The sequence below is a fragment of the Rattus norvegicus genome, chromosome 10 (genome assembly GCF_021556685.1).
Source record: "Rattus norvegicus strain SHRSP/BbbUtx chromosome 10, alternate assembly SHRSP_T2T, whole genome shotgun sequence".
Taxonomy (NCBI): domain Eukaryota; kingdom Metazoa; phylum Chordata; class Mammalia; order Rodentia; family Muridae; genus Rattus; species Rattus norvegicus.
This window is the reverse complement of record NC_141543.1, coordinates 91,807,450-91,829,085: the sequence shown is the minus strand read 5'-3', so window position 1 is coordinate 91,829,085 and position 21,636 is coordinate 91,807,450. Positions and strand designations below refer to the sequence as shown.

The 21,636-nt window shown below is 52.1% G+C and overlaps 3 protein-coding genes across 12 annotated transcripts in view; 1 reads left to right on the top strand and 2 right to left on the bottom strand.

The window, feature by feature from the left end:
• Dnajc7 (DnaJ heat shock protein family (Hsp40) member C7) overlaps window positions 1–3,039 on the top strand; it is a 35,642-nt gene extending 32,603 nt beyond the window's left edge. For 5 of the 6 annotated variants that reach the window (XR_015630639.1, XR_015630637.1, XR_015630638.1 and 2 more), the window contains 5 exons: window positions 865–938; window positions 1,227–1,373; window positions 1,565–1,717; window positions 2,283–2,345; window positions 2,731–3,026. Coding sequence is in view for 3 of the 6 variants with exons in the window: in XM_087572222.1 (XP_087428348.1) it covers window positions 865–938; window positions 1,227–1,373; window positions 1,565–1,717; window positions 2,283–2,345; window positions 2,731–2,768 (475 nt within the window). In the remaining 3 variants the exon portion in view is untranslated. 6 annotated transcript variants of the gene reach the window in all.
• Window positions 3,040–4,002: 963 nt separating this feature from the next.
• Cnp (2',3'-cyclic nucleotide 3' phosphodiesterase) lies at window positions 4,003–10,572 on the bottom strand. Of its 3 annotated transcripts, none has more exons than XM_087569929.1 (4): window positions 10,340–10,572; window positions 8,622–9,291; window positions 6,627–6,766; window positions 4,003–5,412 (listed from the first exon to the last, which is right to left on the bottom strand). In XM_087569929.1, the coding sequence occupies exons 2-4, from the start codon at window positions 9,232–9,234 to the stop codon at window positions 4,963–4,965; spliced, it is 1,203 nt and encodes a 400-aa protein (XP_087426055.1). In that variant the 5' UTR covers window positions 9,235–9,291; window positions 10,340–10,572; the 3' UTR covers window positions 4,003–4,962.
• Window positions 10,573–13,121: 2,549 nt separating this feature from the next.
• Window positions 13,122–21,636, bottom strand: part of Odad4 (outer dynein arm docking complex subunit 4) — a 28,598-nt gene continuing 20,083 nt past the window's right edge. For 2 of the 3 annotated variants that reach the window (NM_001107049.1, XM_087572218.1), the window contains exons 10-12: window positions 19,892–19,992; window positions 16,769–16,853; window positions 13,122–13,687 (exon numbers count right to left, since the gene is read on the bottom strand). In NM_001107049.1, the coding sequence (NP_001100519.1) occupies window positions 13,284–13,687; window positions 16,769–16,853; window positions 19,892–19,992 (590 nt within the window). In that variant the 3' untranslated portion in view covers window positions 13,122–13,283. The remainder of the gene's footprint in view (window positions 13,688–16,768; window positions 16,854–19,891; window positions 19,993–21,636) is intronic. The other variant, XM_087572219.1, reaches the window with a different exon arrangement.

The following is a 21,636-nucleotide window of genomic DNA, read 5'->3' as shown; positions in this document are numbered from 1 at the left end:
AATGATAGATAAATGTGTTTCCAGAAATTCAGAGAGCCTAAGATGCCAAACTTCTCTTTGGCCAGACACATTGGCATCAGTCTCCCTGCCCTGGCCGCCGAAGTTGATGTGTTAAGATGTTACTGACGGAAGTGTGGCCAGACTCGGTGTCTGGCCAGCTGCACTGCATTGGCCCTTCCCACTCTTAGCAGATGTTGTGTCTGGTAGATGGAGAGAACAGACTTGCTGCCATCAGATCATTTGATTGTCGGTTAGTTTATGGGAAACAACCCTTCCGAAATCCGGCACTCTGCCTGTTCAGTCACTCCTCCCATTTTGGCTACTGAAATAGAAGCAACGCTGCTGGGAGTTCCTTCTGTCTCACGCTACCTCTGCGATTGAGAGAGCGTGGTGGAAGCATTTGCCAGTGGCTTCCACCCTGGTCGTGATCCTTCTAGTGGCTCAACTATAACCCCACTTGTAGCCTTGGTCGGAGCTGGCCCTGCATGTCTTTCACTGAAGATATCAAAGCTCTTTCACAGCAGTTTGTCTCGTGGTCATTTTTCTCTTGAGTTTCCATCCAGAGCAGTCAAGTAGGTGGTGTCACATTGCCTTTCCTGGCAGGCAGTGCTATGACACCAAGAACTTTCCCCTTGGCCTTTGCCTGCTTAGAGCGGGATTGATGGCTGGGTACAAATACCAAGAGACCTTTTTGCCTTAGAACTGAGAGTTAATTCATGTTTTAGATAAGGGACTCTACTGTTTGATGAAACATCCTAGCAAAAGTGTGTGTCTTTCGCATGAGCCTTACCTTCTCCCTAGAAGGTCCCACAGGCCATTACTATTCATGTCTGAGTGCTGTGTCACCCTGTACTTCCTCCTCAGTTACATGGACACGGAGCAGTTTGAAGAAGCTGTGCGGGACTATGAAAAGGTCTATCAGACGGAGAAAACAAAAGGTACGAGGACAGAGGGGCAGCAGACGCTGCAGGGGATGCGGTCTCGGCCCCAGCGTTAAATGTGGGTGATTGGAGGTAGCACTCAGGACCATTCCTGGAGCTCATTTATCTGGTCACAGCCTGGGTGGGGCTCAGGCACTTGTATTCCAGCTCTGGCTCCCCCGTGTTATTCTCACTTCCTGTATATTCAGAAGAAAGCCCCCAAAGAGCCCCTGTTGTGGTCACCAAAGTTTCTGCCCTCTAGGCAGCTGGGCTGTCTGCTGATACCGCCCGTCTGTCTCCCTCTAGAACACAAACAGCTCCTTAAGAATGCACAGCTGGAACTGAAGAAGAGCAAGAGGAAAGATTACTACAAGATCCTGGGCGTTGACAAGAATGCCTCTGAGGACGAGATCAAGAAAGCTTACCGGAAACGGGCCCTGATGCACCATCCGGGTGAGCGCTGTAGAAGGAGGCAGCAGAAGAACCACAGCAGACGCAGTGGGCACCTAGGCAGCTTGTTCTTCAGTGGGAGGGAGGGGTGCTGGGCTCCTGTCCTACAGATTGGGGGAGGTGCCACAGTCCAAACTTGAACAATAATAGACTTTGTTTTCCTGTGTCCCTGGTCTCACTGAATCCTTCTCTAGATCGTCACAGTGGGGCCAGTGCCGAAGTGCAGAAGGAGGAGGAGAAGAAGTTTAAGGAAGTGGGAGAGGCCTTTACCATCCTCTCTGATCCTAAGAAAAAGACTCGTTATGACAGTGGACAGGATCTGGATGAGGAGGGCATGAATATGGGCGGTGAGTTGGTTTGGGCATCTGGAATGAAAATGGTCCCTGTAAAACAAGTTTTTTCTAAAGCACCAGAAAAGCTCCCCACTGTGGTTACCAAGTGTGGTTACCTCTAGGCTTCTACCCTCTGGGCAGCTGGGCTGGGACACTCCTGAAGGGAGGTCTGTGAGTGTTCAGCCAGGGCAAGAGCTGTCAGAACCGTTGTGGCCTAGAGTAAAGGACACAGCACTCCTCCAGGAGTCGGGACCTCCAGGGCGGGCATGTTAATTTGGGACCCTGAAGTTGAGCCTTTTCATTATGGCCCCAGCATTATAGGAAGACATGGTGCAAATGTCATTCCCAAGTAAGGAGACCAGACAGAGCAGGATGAGGCAGAGAAAGGCTTCCTCTAGACTGCACTTGGAGGGGAACATATCCCAGGAACAGGTTCAGCAGTTCTGCCTGAGCTGACAGTAGGGAGAGGTTTGCTAACATCTAGGCTGAAATGGAAAACGGAAGAGAACCCCAGAGATCTTCTGCACCTGGTTTCTCTGATCTGATTTTCACTGTTTGCCCCTTCTATGCTTCTCACCAGATTTTGATGCAAACAACATCTTCAAGGCATTCTTTGGTGGTCCTGGGGGCTTCAGCTTTGAAGGTAGGTGTGCCTGCTGCTCTTGAGAGCTCCCAGGTGACAGCAGCACTGACCCTCACTGAGCCAGCTCCTGGAAAATCTAAGTGTCGACAGCTGGATTGGAGGGTAGCTGATGAGGTTCCTGGGACCATTCTCAGTGCAGTTGGCAGGGTCAGAAAAGCATCACCAAGCCCCTTAGTGTCTATCATGCCTTCTCCATCAGAGCAAAGGTGTTCAGAAGCTATACACACTCTAGCCCTATGTTTGCCTTGCATGCTGGCCCTGTGCTCAAGGTTCAGACTGATTGATACCCTTGGAGTCTGTTTGGATTAAGCTGCTCTTGAAGACACAACATGGTTTTCCTAAGAAAACCAGAGCCAACTAACAAGCCTTTCTTTTCCCTTTTCAGCATCTGGCCCAGGAAATTTCTACTTTCAGTTTGGCTAATGAAGGTCAACTACTTAGACCCCAGAAAATGCAGACTTGGTTTACCCATGAGTGTGGACAGTTCTCCTCCTCCATCATGTCCATGTGTACTTAGAGCAGGTTCGTTTTCTCAGTCAGGTGCCCTGTGTCTGTATGAGGGGTGAAGGAAAGGGAGCCAGTGCTGAGGACAAGGGAGGGAGGGAAGCCAGGGGTAGACAGGGAGGCAGCTTGTGAATTTTTGTTGTATTGTTTAACTTTATTAAAAAAGAAAAAATAAAATGTCTTGACCATTTTTTTTGGTCCTTGGCTTTGGTGGCTGCTCTATGCCTGAAGAAGTTCATCCAGGAGCATAGGTGCCAGGGTGGGTGTGTGTGTGTGTGTGTGTGTGTGTGTGTGTGTGTGTGTGTGTGTGTGTGTGTGTGTGTGTGCGCGTGCGCGCGCATGGGTGTGGTGTGCGTGTACATGGGTGTGGGGTGTGTGTGCATGTGTGTTATTACAGCAGGACACCGGAGGCTTCAGAATTCTGCTCCTGACCTCGGCTCTTTCAAAGCAAGTCAGGCGCCCCAGGTCTCAGGCCTTTGCTGGCTTAAGACTCAAACTGTTGGAAACTTCTGTGCAAATGCATGGCTGGTCTCCTCCTGCTTACATGAGGCAACGTGGAAGAGGGGTCTGTAGCCCTGTTACACTGCTCACTCTAGTTGCTGTTCCGGGCAGACACAGGAGGCTCTGACGCTAAAGTGCAGGTGCTAACAGCACAGATAGCCAGAGAGAGAGAGGCCTTGAGTCGGGGCAGCAGAGCAGTTAGGCGTGGGCAGTTCTACTGAGCTGTCAGGGCCCTGTGAGCCCGGAGGGGCCACTGAAGGTCTTCCCTTGGGTGTGAGGAACACTGCCAAGGTTGCCTTCCCCGAGTACCCTGCAAAGCCCATGCTGGGAACTCTGGCCAGGCTGAGAGGTCTTTGGGGCAAGGACACCTGCATGTGGTCGCCTTCGCTGTCAGATAAAGGCTTTGTGCTCCAAGTTCCTGGCTCCCGGCCAACCCCCACCTTCTGTATGAGTCTGAAGCCAGCCTCTCCTTTCTGCTTCATGAAAGCCAACACTGTTGGGCTGCCCAGCCTCTCACAGCTGTGCCCAGCCAGCAGAAGGGAGACAGGACCGATGGCCCCAAGCTGTGGGACAAAGCTAGTCTTAATGTACGCAGCCCTAGCCCTGAGAAGACTGAGCTAGATATCGAAGGCCAAGAGTGATAGCACACAGCTGGGATTAACACGATTTATTTCAGTATCAGTCTTAGTTGTTGCTGAGGTGGGCAACACAGGGTGAGGGTAGGAACATAAATCCCAGATGCTTGGGTGACAACCCAATTAGCAAGGTCCTGTTACTGAGCAGAGTGAGGTACTCCAGGAACCACAGCACACGCGCGTGTTCAGACTTCCCCAGAGCAGATGGGGCTTACTCTTGCTGGCTCAGGGCCCCCTCCGTTGGCTCTTGGTACCCACCACCATCCTTTAGAGGAGGCCCAGAGGCACCACGGAGGCAAGATGGGCTGGGCAGAAAGCAAAGCTGGAGTTTCTTAAAGCATCTCTCTGACCTTAGCAGAGACAGCTGTTAAGGCTAGATAGCCAGACCGGAACCAGAGATGTGGCTTCCGGTAATGCCATTTTCTCCCCTAGTGGTCACACCATTAACCTAGTGCCAGTGAAGGAGAGAGGGAGTTGGGAATGACCAACGGTGAGAGGTAAGCCCCTTTTACAGCCCAGTAAGTAGCCCAAGCCTTCCTTGGGGCTACAGTGATTAAGATTGGCACCCAGGGGTCTGTCCCCTCTCAAAGCTACCACTGTTTTCCTGTGGCAGTAGCATTTGTCCCTTGCATGATGTGTGGTGGCTCTGAGGTGTGTGTGCCCAGCTCTGCATGGGCAGCGGCTAAGGGAGGGTTAACAAGGTCCTGGGTGCATCTAGGTGGCCGCTCCAGGCCCAATGACCCAGCCCTTTAATTACCACCTCTGGTCCAGGTTCCTGAATGGTGTCTTCCTCTGCCCACCTGCCTGTGTTGAGCTGAGTGTTAAGGGGAAGAGGGTGGGTGAAGGAACTGATGGTTATTTTACAGACTTCTAAAAAGTTATAGGTAGATTAGCTTTGAGTAAAAAAAAAAAAATCTTAAAAATCAAGTGGAAGGCATGTTGCTGTGTCCACAGCGGTGGCACAGTGGCGTGAACCCTCAGATGATGGTGCAGATCTGCATGGCACCCCCCTTCCGGCTGCCGTGTACGGGTACAGGTTTGCCCTTCCCATAGTACCCCGTGAAGATGGCCTTGACTTCCATCTTCTTCGCCAAGCTCAGCATCCAACGCCCTTTGCCCAAGGAATAGAGCTTGCCCCGGGGGAGCTCACCCACCTCCTCACCTTGGCTGCCCCCCTTCACCTGCTGTAAAATCTCTAAGAGGTCAAGGCCTGTCTGCACTGGCTGCACGTCGGCTGCACAGCCTAGGGTGACGTGAGCTCGGCTCCCTGGGGGCAGGCTCTCGGAGGATGAGGGCTTGTCCAGGTCACTTGGCCACAACTGCAGCTCCTGCTCATTAAGCACCACCTGGGCCCCAGCTGTCTTGGGTGTCACAAAGAGGGCAGAGATGGACAGTTTGAAGGCCTTGCCGTAAGATCTCCTCACCACCTGGGGAAAGAGACGCGACCCGAGTTAGAGGGACAGCTGGCAAGGCTGACAAGGGTGGGCCATCCCCAGGGGAGAAAATGGGTGTGGCTGTGCAGGGGTCTTGCTTTGTGTTGTGCTGTTTTTTGAGAAAGGGTTTCTCTGTGTAGCCCTGGCTTCCTGGAACTCACTCTGTAGCAGAGAGCCTCCTGCCTCTACCTCCCGAGTGTGGGGATTAACGGTGTGTGCCACCGCTGCCCAGCTATGCAGGGTGCCTTTTTTAAAAGGCAGATCAAACAAACAAACAACACAAGCCACTCAAGCTAAGGTTGGAGAAAGGCTCTCAGAGAGGCACCAGATACAAACCCGGTTGACTAAGCCCTGGGCTCTGAGTGTTGCTGGCCTCTCTGCCTTGGCTATTCATTTGTAAGGGAGAGGGGACACTGGAGCCGTCTCCAAGCACACAGGATTGACAGTAGTAGGTGAGAGCCTGGGTCAGCAGTTACTGCTACTCCACGGCTCACCGAACCAACACATTTCCATCTGATGACCTCTGGCCACACCTGATCCCCTTCCGAGACTTCATGTGACCCAACTGTAAAATCTTTTTGTTCATGAGCTTCTGTCCCAACAGAGGTGTGTGGTGGGCGCTTAGTGAGCATTACTAAACAATAGGATGATAGGAAGGAGTGACGAAATATATCCAGCCATTCCACTGGACTAGGCTTTGAGAACTGGGCAAGGCTGTGTACACCTGGCTGCTGGGAAGGCAATGGTGAAGGAAGTTAGGAACTAGGCAGCATGCCTGGAGCTAAGGAGGGTTGTGTCTGGCCATGGGGCTGTGTGCTATGGTGAAGGAATGGGTGGTTCAGTATCCTGAGCCACTCCCTCCCTCTGGAGCAAGGCCAGACCTGAGGTAGAGCTCCAGTAGAACAGGCTCTCTGGAACACGGGACTCAGCATTTGAGACTCTGGGACATGGGTTTGAGAAGCCAGAGAAAACCTGCTGCTGCCTGGCATTCTCTACACAACTACGTCACAGAAAAGACCCTTTGGCAGGCCCTGGGGAGAGACGGGGCCCTGAGGAAGGATGACAGAAGAATGCAGACTACACCAAAGACTGGAGGCCACACTTCTCCAAGCACTGTGTGATGTCTCTATACAGCAGTTCCAGGAGGTACTCTAACCCACTTACCCTCCCCACCTACCCCCGGCTGTCTGTCCCTGGGGAGAACTCACATCCTGTTGGGCATATTCTTCTGCCCCGGTGGCCTTCCCGTAGTCACAGAATTTGGTTGTACAGTGCAGCACGCCTGGAGGTCTCTTGCCAAAGTAGCTGACCAGGTCAAGCTTCTCCTTGGGTTCATCCCCAGAAATGACTGCAGAAGAGAAAAGATCCGATCAAGGTGGGAAACACCAACCTCGGAAACTGCAGGCCAAAACCGGGGCCATCACCAAGACCTTTTCAGGCTGCTCTGCTGTGCTTCCCTTATTTGCTAGCCAGAGACGCAGCTCAGTTAGCAAAATGCTGGCCTAGCCTGCGCAACACCCCAGGTTGAGTCCCCAGCACTGGCCCCACGTAAAGCAAGTGTGGTGACATACACATTATCCTAGCTCCAAGGAAAATAGATGCGGGAGGATCTGGAGTTCTCAGAGGGGTCTGGGGGTGCAGCTGGGGTCTTTGCCCAGCATGCATAGGGTCCTGGGTTTAATGCTGGACTGGAAACAAACTAAACCATGCTGGCTTTACAAGGTATAGATCATTACATCTCTACCTGAGTTCTAAGGCGTGTGTAACATACACCCCCCTTACAAGCCAAAGGCCGGCATCGTAGCTGGAAGGGGAAAGCAGGGTAAGAAGGTGTTACATGGGGAAACGAAACCCATCTTGCCACTTACTAGCAAGAACTAGCTGGGACACATGGTTGACTTGTCAGTCCACTGTGACAGTCCCGTTGCCATACCCCCAAATTCCTCAAGGCCTGAGATTTACAGCAACCATTCCACCCAGGGGTGACGGACTACACATGCCCTGCAGGCATGCTTGGAGGAGGAGCACATATCAAGGGCCTGGAGCAGGAAGGAGCCTGGGTACAGTGGGAAAAGGTGGCTGAGGACCAGGATGTCAAAGCTGGGCTTCCAAACAGAGGCCAAGCTTTGTGGCTCTATTCAGTCTCTGGCTTCTCCATTCCTTCCCAAAGGTTCACACTTCAAGGGATCCTCTATTCTGAGCACGCCTTGTCATTGTCTCCGATGTCTCCTGTCACACCCTGAGCAGAAAAGCATTCTGGTGTTTGTGTCCAAGCCAGCACCACCAGCTCTGGCCAGGAGCCCTGGCTCTTAGGGTTGCCCCTCACTCTATACAAAAACGAGTTTTCTGAGGACTCACAGGGGCACAAAGGCCCTGTTTGCCTCAGAGCAATCAAACGACAAAATGAAGAGGTTATTTTTTTTAAGACCAGCTAAACTTGAGAGCGCCTGTCTCTCCAGTACTGGCAAGGTAAGTGCAGCCAGATCGAGTGAGTTCCAGGCCAGCCATGGAAGACTGCAAAACAAACCGAAAAGACTCAACCGCCTGTGGGACACTCTGGGAGAATAGGACCATTGAGGACCCTTCCCTACCCTACACTATCCATTCAGTGGAGCCAACAGCCCTTACCGGGAAAGAACCCTCCTGGCCCCTACCCAAGTACAGGTGGCAACTCTTAGATCCTTTCTGAGCATGTCTCTTATGTGGAGAGAATGTTCTAGAAAGTTCTAGAAAGCATGGAGCTGGGTTCTCTACAGCTTGAGACGTCATTGGGGGAGGGGATCCCAAGACCTGGAAACTCACACAGCCTTGACCTTGCTATGTTTTGCAGTTTTAGGTCCCCATCTCATATTCTGCTTAGAAATAGATATTCTGCTGCTCAAACTGATTTTGACAGCCTTGGTCTCCCTCTGAGGTTATAGCATATGGCGGTGAGAGTTACATAGTTTTCCCACCGCCAAGACTCAGATGCTCAAATGGGAGGATGGTGCTGGGAGAGAAGAGAGAGGCAAGAGAGGAGCTATGGACAAGCCTTCTCCTCCAGAGCCTCGCTCCAGGCTAGTCCTGGAAGCTGTTCCCTGTCTCCTCCACCATTCAACCCCCATCCTTTAAACTCAGCAGCTTCAGTGCCTGGCAAGGCTCTCCGACACAAGCAAACAGTACAAGGCTTTGGCTGCCCTGCTCCCTCCCCCACAGCCACCTACAGTGTCGAAGCTCTTTCTTGAAAGCCTTGTGATTTCCCAGCTCCTCCAGAAAGACCTGGCCGGCTTTTCGGAGGGTCTCGGAACTCTTTTTGGTCAGGAACCAGCCAAAGTAAAGTGGCAGGAAGTCCTTCTCCAGCCCGGGCTTCAGCTTCTTCAGGTCATCGAGCGACAGCTGCCATTGGTTCTTCTCCTTGAGCTGGGCACAGTCTAGTCGCCACGCCGTCTTGGGCTCCACCAGCACCACCTGGTACTGGTACTGGTCTGCCATTTCAAAAAGCTGGTCCAGCCGTTCCCGCTCATGGTTGGTGTCATCGAGCACAAGAACCCTGATGTCCCGGCGGCAGTAGCCAGCCAGGTCCTCGTCCAGACGCTTGTACTCCTCGGAGAAGTCTGCCCGAGAGCCAGGAATGATCTTGTAAGCATCAGCAGACACCATCTTGGTGCCGTTGTGGTACTTCTCCACGATGAGCCGAGCCAGAGTGGACTTGCCGCTGCCCGGCAGGCCACGCAGGATGAACAGCGTCTTGCACTCGTGCAGCGTAGCCACCGTGTCCTCATCTTGAAGGAAAGGGAACTGCAGCTCTGGCTTGTCCTTAGCTCCTGAGGATGACATTTTTCTGAAGAAGATCTTGGGCAGGAATGTGTGGCTTTTTCGGGCAAAGCTTGTGCTCTATGTGAGAAGGGAGGAGGAGATGTTAGCCCGGGCTCCTCAAAGCCAGCCCACAAGCACCAAACCCTTGTCTTTGGCCTAGTTCTCCCAGAGGGGGACCGGATGTCAGTTCAGGAATCCCCGAGCCTAACTTGAAGCACCCTTGAATGGTGGGCGCTTTTCCCAGCTCCCGGCAGGGAATGGTAGCTTTTCTTCCTCCCAGCTGGTCCTTCCGTATCTTCAACAGCAGGGTTGTATGAGTAGAAGGACCCTCACTGAAGCTATCAAACCTCTTACTCTCCCGGCTTTCAGCTACCCCTCAGAGAGAACACCCTGGTGGCAGGGCATGCAAGGGCAGCAAGTGCCTGCTGCTCCCAGTCAGCCCTAACTTATATATTCTTGGCACCTCTTAAGGATGTCCTGTGTGGAAGCCTGAGGCTCTATGTTTGGGCAAAGCCACAGCTGCCCTGGCTTTCTGAGTGTGCAGAGGAGGGTGAGGGCAGAGGAGGGTGACCCAAAGACCGCCTCCCTCCACCCAACAATGGCACCAACAGATAATACTCTCTTGTCTGGGTGTGGGGGGACAATGGTCCCACAGAGGGCTAGTGGGGGGCAGGGCAGGAGGGCACTGGACAAAGGGCCTCATTCACATCCACCTCCTCCTCTGCTCTCGCTGTACCCCCTCCCCCAATCTGTAGGACTAGGGAGCACAGGGCACCTGTATTCAGGGATCTTTGCCCCCTACTTGGCTGTGTGTTAGCAGCACTTCTCTGACAAAAGCAACAAGGAATAGCGGTTTCAATTGTCATCTACACTGGCTTCCGCCTTTGGTGTGCACCCTTAAGAATTTAGCTGGCTTACAGCTTCGCTATAGCCTTGAGCAGGAAGCGGTTCGGAACCCACTCCCGCGAGGGCTCGACATCAGCCCTGGACTCTCTGGTGCTACCCCGAGCACAGGCCCATTTGCCAGCTGTTGTCTCCAGGGAGCATCGACTTTCTCTTTCTTGCTACCATATTTCCTTCTCCAAAGACACTGAGAATCCCCCTAACTTCCCCGCCTTCGGGCTACCTCGGAGGACCCAGAGATTGGACTTCAACTTCGGAACCTGGTGTCCTCACTTGCAAGCTACTTCTGCTCGCGCATCCTCAAGACTTTCGCTTTCCGTTAGCATCTCTCCCGCCCCGCCCCCCACGCGTGCGCTGCGCTCACCATGATGAGTGGGCGCACCGCCGTCACCGCCTTTGCGGGCACTATGTCTCCGGGGCCGCCCGCCTGCGCGAGGGACACGGGCGTCTCGGGGTGTCAGGACCCCACGCAGGGCTCCTTTCATAGCCCGGGGGCGGGGCGCGCGGACGGGGCGGGGTCAGCCCGAGCCTCTGCGCACGCGCTCCCGGGGAATCGAAACCTGGGTGCCAGGAAGCAGCTGTCTGAGCCTTGGCAGAAAGCAAAAACACACCTGGACTCTCAATGCCAGAAGAGTCCGCCACCTCTTTGTTACTTAAAAGTTGAAGATTAACTTTTTCCCTCCTGTGAGACAGGGACTCACTATGTAGCCTTGGCCGTCCTGGAACTCACTTTGTAAATCAGGCTGGCCTGGTATAGAGAGATCTGCCTCCTCTGCCTCCCAAGTGCTTAGATTAGAGACTTTACCAGGAGAGAGACGAACTTTTTTTTTTAAAGACTTATTTATTTATTATATATTAGTACACTGTAGCTGTCTTCAGACACCAGAAGAGGGCATCAGATCTCATTACAGATGGTTGTGAGCCACCATGTGGTTGCTGGGAACTGAACCCAGGACCTCAGGAAGAGCAGTCAGTGCTCTTAACCGCTGAGCCGTCTCTCAAACCCAAGATTAACTCTTAAAACAAGAGGCAGGTTAGGATGGAATGGGTGAAGCATAGTCGTGTATGTGGCAGTCAGATATCTTAAAATTTTGAAATACGACCGACATGTGACGGAAGTACCATTCAGACCCCGAAACCAGGCCGATAGGCATCACACCGCCTGCTAAAACAAACACAAAGACCTAATTCATCAAAGTCCACAATTCTGGGAAAGTCCCTAAATGTACTAACCTTGATTTTTCGGCTTCTAGCGTCTGCTTCTTACTGAAGTATGTCAACATAGGATGTGGTTTTTATGCTTAAAAGCCTACCCTGAGAAAAGTGCTGGGCTACACTGGGATCTCAAACATCTAGTGTAGTGGCAGGCTAATAAAGACTTTCTACTGGCTTATGCCTGTGTGTAAGCAGTTTTCTTCGGCGGATACCTCCACGCTCCTCCCCACCCCCAAAAGGTTTGTTGTTGTTTCAAAGATGAGTCTCCTGTAGCCCAGACTAAGTTCAAACTCTCTATGTAACAAAGGATGACCTTGAACTTTTGATCCTCTTGCCGGAAATGCATGCATACAAGAACCTGCCTGGTTGTTTAAGATGCTGGGGTTCCTGTAAGCCCAGGGGAGTACATCCTAGCTTTGAGAATGTGGTGACGTCTTCAACAATGTTGCTTTTTCGCTCACTGCTCACTTTCACTTTTTTTTTAAACAGTTCATTAAAATATAGCCAGGCGTGGTGGGACATTTCTTTGATCCCAGGACTCAGGAGGCAGCGGCAGGAAGATCTCTGTGAGTTCAAGGCCAGCCTGGTTTACAGAGTGAGTTCCAGGACAACCAGGGCTACACACAGGCACCCTGTCTCAAAAAAAAAAAAAAACAAAAAACAAAAAAAAAAAACCAAAACAAACAAACTTATATAATTATATATAATTTCTCAGGAGCAGTTGAGATAGTTTTGTTAACATGACCAAGCATGTTATCCTGAATTGAACTTCAAGGCCCTGAGAACCAACTCCCTCAACTTCTTCTACTCTGACTGCCATGGGCATGTCATGGTATGTAGGTCCACACACATAAATGCACACACAAAAATAAATTAAAATGTACTTTTTATTTCATTGAGACAGGCTTTCTCTGTCCGGCTCTGGCTATCCTGGAACTCACTGTGTAGACCAGGCTGGCCTCAAACTCACAGAGATCTGTCTGCCTCTGCCTCTACAATGGCTGGGACTAAAGGTGTGCATCGACACCGACTGGCTTAATAGATTACTTTTATTTTATATATATTGGTGTTTTGCCTGCATATGTGTCTGTGTGGGGGTTTAGAACCTCCTGGAACTAGAGTTACAGACAGTTGGGAGCTGCCATCTGAGTGCTGGGAATTGAACTCAGGTCCTCTTGAAGAGCTCAAGCCTGCTAAGCCATCTCTCCAGCCTCATTTCAGATGGTTGGGAGCCACCATGTGGTTGCTAGGAATTGAACTCAGCACAGCTGTTAACCGCTGGGCCATCTCTCCAGCCCAGCCTCGATCCTTTTGGGGCCAGATGTTTACACGCCAACTCTGGGAAATCACAGCCTTCTGGGTGGCATTTCTGCGGTGTTCTAGTAACTAATCTTCCCAGGGCAGCCTGAGCTGCACAGAGGCGGCGGTGGGCCCTCAGGACTCTTTCCCAGACAGTCTGCCTGTAGGTCCAGCTTCTACTCTGATCTATTCTGAAGGCCTACAGGCTTTATAAGATGGCTCACAATCTGATAATCTCAGCTGAGCTGTGGTTTCTGTCTATCCTCATCCCACTGCTCGGCCTTGTGCACATAGCGTATCTCCGGGGAAACTGAGCCAGTGGCCGAGAAGCAGGCAGAAACGCTTCTGTTCTCGGGGCTTTCTTTTCCTGTTCTCTCAGTGCTCTCTGGAGCTCACCTGCTTCCCCCCCACCCACCCCGCTCATCTCTTCTGTTGGTCCCTACTGAGAATGAGGGGTAGGAGGAGGCGCAGTGACTCACTCACTCAAGATCTATAAAAATGAAAGACGCATATTTAATGGGGGAGCAGGGGCACATGGGGTATGGTATGTAGGAGTCAGTCTCCCAGCTCGTCCTATCCAGACGTCTCACCTGGGAACACTGGCCGCCTGAACCTCGAGCTCACTAAGCCAGCCCTCAGCCTTTCCTCAGTTGTTAAATAGTTTCCGATTTCGATTCGTCCTCTTCTGTTTTCTCCAGCCTCTCCTCCATGGCTGTTTCTGATGGCTTCTCCTGGTTTTGGCTGATATCATCTAGGGTTGGTTGGGTGGAGTCCTCTGAGATCCTTCGGTAGATTTCCCTGGACTCTCTTCTCATCATTTGGCTTGTCGAAGGGGTGTCTCCCAACATCATTTTGCTGCTCGTGAGTCCTGAGCTGCTTCCGTCTTGCTCCTCCACCCTCAGCAGCCTCTGCTTCGACCCCTCTTCATCTTCCGTGGCCTCTCTCTCACTCTCCAGTTCCCTCTCCCACTGCTTCACCACCCTCTCCTGCTCTTCTCGACCTCGTCTCGTTTCCTTCTCCGATGCTCCCGAAAACTCCATCTGTGAACTGATGTCCTCTGGAAAACAGAACGGGGTGGTGCAGGATGAGACAGCCTGCCTGGGCTTCTCCGAGCGAGCGAGCGAGCGAGCGAGCGCAGCAAGGACGGGAGGGTGGCCTTGGTCACATGGCCACACGCTTCCCAAAGGAGAGGACCGGCCATTGCTCGGGTCCTGAAGAAGTTCTGCTCTGGCATCGGGTGAGATGCTGCATGCTCCATTACCGTGCAATTGCGAGGGAGACTGGCGCAGAGGAGATCTCACCACGATCCCCCTCCGAGAAAGAACAAAACCAGAACTTCAACCCTGGACCGCCTGACCCCAAAAATACCCGGCTCCTTTCCCTACAAGAAATGACACAGGGGCTGGGGATTTAGCTCAGTGGTAGAGTGCTTGCCTAGCAAGCGCAAGGCCCTGGGTTCGGTCCCCAGCTCCGAAAAAAAGAAAAAGAAAAAAAAAAAAAAAAGAAATGACACGGGGCTGGAGAGGTGGCTCAGTGGTTAAGAGAACTGACTGCTCTTCCAGAGGTCCTGAGTTCAAATCCCAGCAACCACATGGTGGCTCACGACCATCTGTAATGGGATCTGATGCCCTCTTCTGGTGTGTCTGAAGACAGCGACAGTGTGCTCATATACAAAGAAAGAGATGGCGTAGGTACTTATTCTTTTTTCTTTTTTTTAAAGATTTATTTATGTGAGTTTACTGTCCATGTCTTCAGACACACCAGAAGAAGGCATTGGACTCCATTACAGGTAGTTGTGAGCCACCATGTGGTTGCTGGGAATTGAACTCAGGACCTCTGGAAGAGCAGTCAGTGCTCTTTTTTTTTTTTTTTTTTTTTTTTTTTTTGGTTCTTTTTTTTCGGAGCTGGGGACCGAACCCAGGGCCTTGCGCTTCCTAGGCAAGCGCTCTACCACTGAGCTAAATCCCCAACCCCGCAGTCAGTGCTCTTAACCACTGAGCCATCTCTCTAGCCCATGGGTGTTCATTCTCTGGTCCACACCGTGTAAGCAGCCATTGCCACAGGCTCCTGGTCTGAAACATCACTCTGTATCAGAACCTCCCATAACCTCGCCTTCACCGCTGGGATGCAAAAAACATCCTTCCTCCCTTGACAAAAATGGCATGGGTGTTGAGGAGTGACATGGGGTCTTTTTTCCAGTGACTCCCGATCCTGCCACCTTTGCACTGGTCCCTGGGGAGCAGTCAGTGTTGAGTTCTTTTGTAAACATATGAGCGGGCCGTAAGCAAGAGGGGCTGCTGGAGAGCTGCCGTCCTATAACTCTTGCTCTTTGTCTGATAACTGCAGAAAAGTCACCATCACCTCCTGGGTATCCTTCACGCTCTTCTTCTGGAAGCTGCTCATAGGGAAGTCATCGAGAGTGGTTTAACAAGGTCTCAGTCATTCCGAGGTAAAAAGATAAACAACAGTGCCCTCTTCTGTTCAGACAAGGAAGTGTCTTCTTGAGAAGGCAGGGGATCTGCAGGTGGCAGGCCCAGGGGAGGGGAAACTGCTTCCTGGCCCATCCCCCTCTCCCTAGCCCTCTTCCCCTAGCTATCCCTTCCGTGGCTTGTTGACTGCTCCATGCAACCTACAAACAGAGGCCTGACCTCTCTTTGAGGGAATCAGCTACCACCACTGGGCAGGCACTGGAGAGATGGAGCCCTGAGAGTTGAGGCACACACCTGTAAACCCAGGACTTGGGGGATAGAGGCTAGGGGAGGATCAGGAGTTGATGACCATTCCCAGCTACAGAGGAAATCTGAGGCCAGCCCGGCATACAGGAGACCTTGCTTCAAAACAAAAAGGACAAACCAAAACGAACAGTTGTGGAGGCCTGGAAAATCCCAGCTCTCAGGAGGTTGAAGCAGGAGCAAATGTGACTAACTGGACAAGACTGGAATCAGAGGTCAGCCTCTCATTTCTACATACATGGTACACATGTGTATCAGCACACATACGTGTGCGATAAGGGGATGCTGTCATCTAGCTGCTCTGCTGTGGGAGCCATGGGGACTAGGAAGAACTTGCCCTTGAACCTTGGGGTGGTTGGGGGTGTTAGCTAATAATCCACACTGGACTCTGTCTCCTGGACCCCTCCCCACCACCCACTGTATCACGGCCAAGAGGTCACGGTCTTCCAGAGCGAGGCAAGGGCCGTCTGTTACCAAAATCATTGTGGAATCGTGGTTGAGGCCCTGAGGCCCAGGATCTAAAGCTAGATGGCCAGACTGAAAACCTCTGTGGATTTCCAAGCCCCTCTTCAACAAGTGTTCCCAGTAAGAGGGTGGCAGTGCCCAACACACTACCAGAATGCCCAGCAGCAGGGCATCAAAGGTAGAGGCACTGCTAAGGTCTTCTCAAACCCGCTCCTCTGTGCTCGCCCTTAATTTGATTCTTTCTTCTCCTCAGACCTTCCTGGTGGGTGAGCAGAGCCTGAGGGGTTGAAGACCCCTCTGCTCCCTGGACGTCTAGGGTGCCCTGGAGTTCTGCTGCTAAGCAGTGCAAGAGGTTCCAGGTGACAACAGCAGATAGCCCAGCTGGGAGAGTGGCCAGGTGGCACCCCTCCCTACCAGGTGACCCCCCTCCCTAGCAGGTGACCTGGTGGTCGCTAGCCTCACTCAGCTTCCTACCCAGTACAAGGGAGGGCAGGGTGAGAGGGGCCAGTGTTTTACATGGTAGGTAGCTGACTGGCAGCAGTGGCCCAGGGTGTGGCCCTGTCACTCTGCCAGCGTCTGCTCTTGCTGTGTCCTGCTGGAAATGGTCCTGTGGGCCCTGCAGAGCGGAGCCTGGGGTCTGTCTGAGAATCTAACCCCTACCTGGCACGCTGCGAGTGATAAAAATGGTAAATACCCTGTGAGTAACCTGAAGACAGAACGGAAAAACGGGACGGACTCACAGGGCAGCTGGGCTGGGGGCAAAGCCAGGCCAAGGCTAACTGAATCCTTTCCCTGTCCTGACCCAGGAAGAGATTCAGCTGCTGTTGGCAACTATGTGAGCATATTCAGAGGGCAGTGCCAACCTGGGAGTGACTGGTGAGTAAGGCAGGGCAACTGGTAGAGGAGGGCTGGGGAGGGTCGAAGGTGTGGTGATGACTCACGTCTCTCTGCCTTTTCCCTGAGTATCTCCCTGTAGTTCGTTTTCTTAAGTTCTTCAATGATGCCCTTGTTGGCGTCGTCTAAGGCCTGCGGGGGGCAGAAGAGCTGGTGAACTCTTTTATTTTTTTTAAAGATTTGTTTATTTATCATATACAATATATAATATATTAGATTATTATGTATTATATACGTCGATGTTTTCATACACACCAGAAGAGGGTATCAGATCCCATCACAGATGGTTGTGAGCCACCATGTGGTTGCTGGGAATTGAACTCAGGACCTCTGGAAGAGCAGTCAGTGCTCTTCACCTCTGAGCCTTCTTTCCGGCCTGAGACAAGGTCTTATTCTCTATCCCTGGCTGGCCTCAAAATTCCTGCCTCCATTTTCTAAGGGCTGGGATTACAAACGTGTGCTACCAACGCCCAGCCGGTTGCTTTGTTTTGAGACAGGGTCCATTTCTATAGGTCCAAGCTGGTCTCAAAAGCATGGTCATCCTGCAGATTGAAAGCTTCTGCCTCTGATGGGATTACAAGCATAACCCCCCGCAGCCTGTTTCCTGTGGGGTCTTGAAGAGGCTCTACCTTTGTCATAGTCATCTCAGAGGCTGGCACTGAGCTCAGTAACTGCGGCTTTGGGGTATGTGTAGCTGGATGCCTGGTGGGCAGCATGGCTCTAGCTAGGGCCTTCCCTGTCAGGTTTCATTCTGGAGATGGCAGGGCAGGCGGGTGGGGTTGGGAGCCTCAGACCTGGTCCCTGGAGGAGCCTCTGAGGACCAATCAGTGAAGTCACTGCCTAGCTTTCAGGGAAACTTCAGTAGCCCCTAGCCCTGCCTCCCAGGAGACCAAGGCTCTCACTCTGCATCTCCTTGGTCCCTTATGGTGCTGGTCACAAACAAGGGCTTATGCTTTTGTCTTGGTTTTCCTGCAGACACCAAAATTCTTACGGGGCCAGGATGACAGCCAGCCACGTGTGGCCTCAGCCACGTGTGGCCTCAGCCACTGGCCTCAGTAAGTACTTGTGCTTTCTGTGGATGGTCATGTGGGAGAGGACCAAGTCTTAGAGACCATAAGCGAGACTCAGTGGAGCATGTAGCAGGCTTGGGGTGAAGGCAGACATTCTGAGGTGTGTGTCACAGAGGCTGTCCCTTAACAAGAACTGGGCAGCAACACTGGCAGGCCTAAGCTAACCCTGAGAAATACAGAGGCAGGGAGCTCACTGGGGTCTCTTGAGAGAGATTTTTCTACTGCAATATGGAAGTGTTGACCTTGCTACAGCCTTTCCAAACGTATCACAAACTTCCCTCCCGGTCTCTTTTCTGGTATCCTTCCAGCACAGCTCTCCGCCCCTCACCTTGCCCTTGCTATACTCGACCAATCCTGTGTGCTTGGCAAGTTCAGCCCCGGGCCAATCTCCTACTGGGTGTATCCTGTCACTGTCAAGGTGGCCTGTTCCTTGCTCAAGCTCCTGCTCTATGCATCTTCAGTCTGGCCCCTTAGACCACATCAATGTTGTTGTGCTGTGTGCGCTCTGGCCTCTCAGCCAGGGGCCTGTTTCAGAGAAGAGGCGCCCTCCCGCCATCGAAACCCACTCTAGCAGATGAGTCCTGGGGGATGCCTGTACCCGTGTGCCTCCAGAATTTCACTGTGGAAAGTGCCTGAGGAATCTGGTGAGCAGGAAGAGGTAGATGGGTGGGGATCCCTGAAGTGGTCACCATCGGACTTGGCCGAGATCCTACATCCACCTGGAGCATTATCTTTGAGAGGAGACTGGGATCGGCTAGGCAAGCCTGAAGTACCTCCTGGCTTCACCTCATTCAACTTCTGGACTCTGCCCCTGGCACTTCTAGTCTAGGCCAGCACTGCCCAACAGGAATGTCTGCAATAGTGGGACTATTCTAGTACCATGCGGTCCCACAAGCCACGCGTGGCTGCCGTGCACTTGAAATATGGCTAAGGACTAAGAAACTGAACTTTGCAGTCTTAAAGTAGGCCAGTAGCTGCCTCCCGGGCGGGGCTGGGTGACTGCAAACTGAAGGGTCATGGAAGGTCCCGGGGAGAGGATCTCTAAGCTAACACGTAGGGGTTGGCTGAGAGCGTCCTGGAGGAGGTAAACCCAGGAGGACTTAGAAAATTCTAGACAGATTAAAGCACTTCTTCATGGGCACAAGTTAGGGAAAAGGTAGAAGGCTGGCTTTGGCTGGTGCTAGCCCAAGGCTGGAGAGCCCCACAGCAAGGTTGCCAAAGGCCTTTCTAGCCCCACAGTGCCTTCTCCCAGAGGTCAGGGTAGAAGCAAGAGAAAGGGAGTCCAGATGCTTCCAGCTGGCCCTGCAGCAGGTAGCAGTTTCCAAATGCAAGTCCTAAAATCCGTTTATGGGGAGACGGTGCCGAAGTCATATATACTTGCTGCCCGATCCGGGGAACTAGTCTGGATTCTAGAACCTGGGATTCTAGGTGGATGTGGTACCTTCCTATAATTCCAGTCTCAACAGGCAAAGACAGGGGATCCTAGTGAGTAGGACTATTAGCGAGTGAGGCTAGTCTGGGTATGACAGCGAGCTCTGGGTTTGCGAGAGAGACCTCGCCTCGGTGATTAAGGCGAGGGAGACGTCAAGGATGATTCCCAGTGTCAACCTCAGGCCTCCACATGTACATGTGTAGATGTACACACACACACACACACACACACACACACACACACACACGCGCGGAAAATAGAAAAAGAAGGGAGAGGAAATGTCAATCAGCATTAAACAAAGGAAAATGGAAAGCCGTTTGTAGTGTGACGTCCTACACCTAGGGTCTTATACTCTCAGCTACTTCAGAGCCTGAGGCAGGAGGAACATTTGAGTCCGTGAGGTCAGAGTGGTAAATGGAAAGAAGCCCTCATATCTAATTAATTAACTGATAATTAATATGTTAATAAATAATACATAAGGAAGTGTTGGAGTGCATAGTACAGCATGTGTCCTGTGACAGGTGGGTAGTAAGCAGCTGGGGCAAGGCTAAGGGGGCTGAGGGCCCAGCCATTCCCCTCTCTCGCCCTCCTGCACCCGCCTACCCACTCACCCTCCCAACCTCCTACCTCCCCACCCCCAGCCCCAGCCCTAGCTGACAGATGCTCACACTGATGATAGCCTGCTGTGCCTCATTGTTGTGGACCAGCTTGGCTCTCTCCAGGGCCTTCTCAAAGTTATTCACAGCTGACTCGAAGTCCCTCAGCTTCACTGGAGAGTGGGGAAGAAGGCAGAGAACCAATTGAGACACTTTGTACAGCTTGACAGAGCCCCCCCCCCCCCCCCCCGGTCTGCCAGGATCCATTAGAAGTCTGTGTCTGCTGGGGTCAGCTCCAGATGACTGAGAAGCCAGGCCCAGTCTTTGGAGCATGTTCCTGGTCTGTGCAGCACTGAGGACTGGGACAGGGACCAGCACTGTAGCTCCCAGGCCCCCAGTGAGGGGAGATCTTAGGATGGGAACAGTGCACAGGACATGTATCTCCAGGGTGGGGACTATAACCCCATCTGGAAATGGTTCCTAGAGAGGCCACCATTACTTTTAGGCAGCTTTTAAGTTTTCTGAAAACACTGTGTAGAGTAGGGGACATGGTAGAGGCTATGATGCATAAAGCCCTGATTTGACTCTGAGCACTGCACAAGCTGGGAGTGGAGACGCACCTGTAGCCCCAACACTTGGAAGGGGTTAGTGTAAGGTCCTTATTGGCTATGTGTCAAGTTCAAGACCAGCCTGAGACTCCTAAGACCCTGCCTTCTTTTCCATTTTTTTTTTTCCGGAGCTGGGGACTGAACCCAGGGCCTTGCGGGTGCTAGGCAAGCGCTCTACCACTGAGCTAAATCCCCAACCCCTCCATTTTTTAAAAATACAAACAAAACAAACTGGGGAGAGCCAGGTAGTAGGGCATACACCTTTAATCCCAGTGAGGCAGGTGGATCTCTCTGAGTTTGAGGCCGGCCTGGACTACAAAGTGAGTTCCAGGAGACACAGGGCTACACAGAGAAACCCTGTCTCAGTAGGGGTGGGGAGGGCAAAACCAGCAACAAAAAAAACCCCAAAATAATGAGATAAAGAGATGGCTCAATGGGCAAAAGCACTTGCTATGTAAGTGTGAAGCCCTGAGTTCAAATCCTCGTACTGGTGTTAAAGCCAGGAGAGTCAAGGCCTGGGATGCAGGTACAGGTAGATCCCAGGAGTTCATTCACCAGCCAACCTCGCTAAAATAGAAAGACTCTGAGAGGAAGTCACTGTGTATCTTTCTCTGGTCTCTGCATATGTGTACATAGTGGCATGCACATGCGCACACATGCACACAACATATGATCATCATCATCACCATCATATCACTGGACGGCAGGGAGACATGGAGAGGTGGAAATGTGTCATGGACGGCTGCTAGAACCTCCATTCCCCTCCTCTGATGGGACAGAGAACAAATGGTTCTGCAGAGCTCACCCAGCCTGCTAGTTCTGGAGCCTGGACCAACTCGGTGAGTGACAGAGTAAAAGACCTGAGGGCCCTTAAAAAGCACTCCACTTGGGGCTGGGGATTTAGCTCAGTGGTAGAGCGCTTACCTAGGAAGCGCAAGGCCCTGGGTTCAGTCCCCAGCTCCGGAAAAAAAGAACCAAAAAAAAAAAAAAAAAAAAAGCACTCCACTTGGTGCCGGGAGCTCAGCAGAGATGCATACCATTTTTACCCAAATAATGGCCTGGCAAGATGTACCCATGGCTGCAAACAGTGGCAGAAGAGCTCCGGAAATAACCAACCATTGTTTGAGGGCTTGGGGGTGGGGTGGGGGGGTAGGTGTTTAAGGCCCCAGTCTACAGGATGGAATCCATAGCTGGCACTGTTTATGGGCC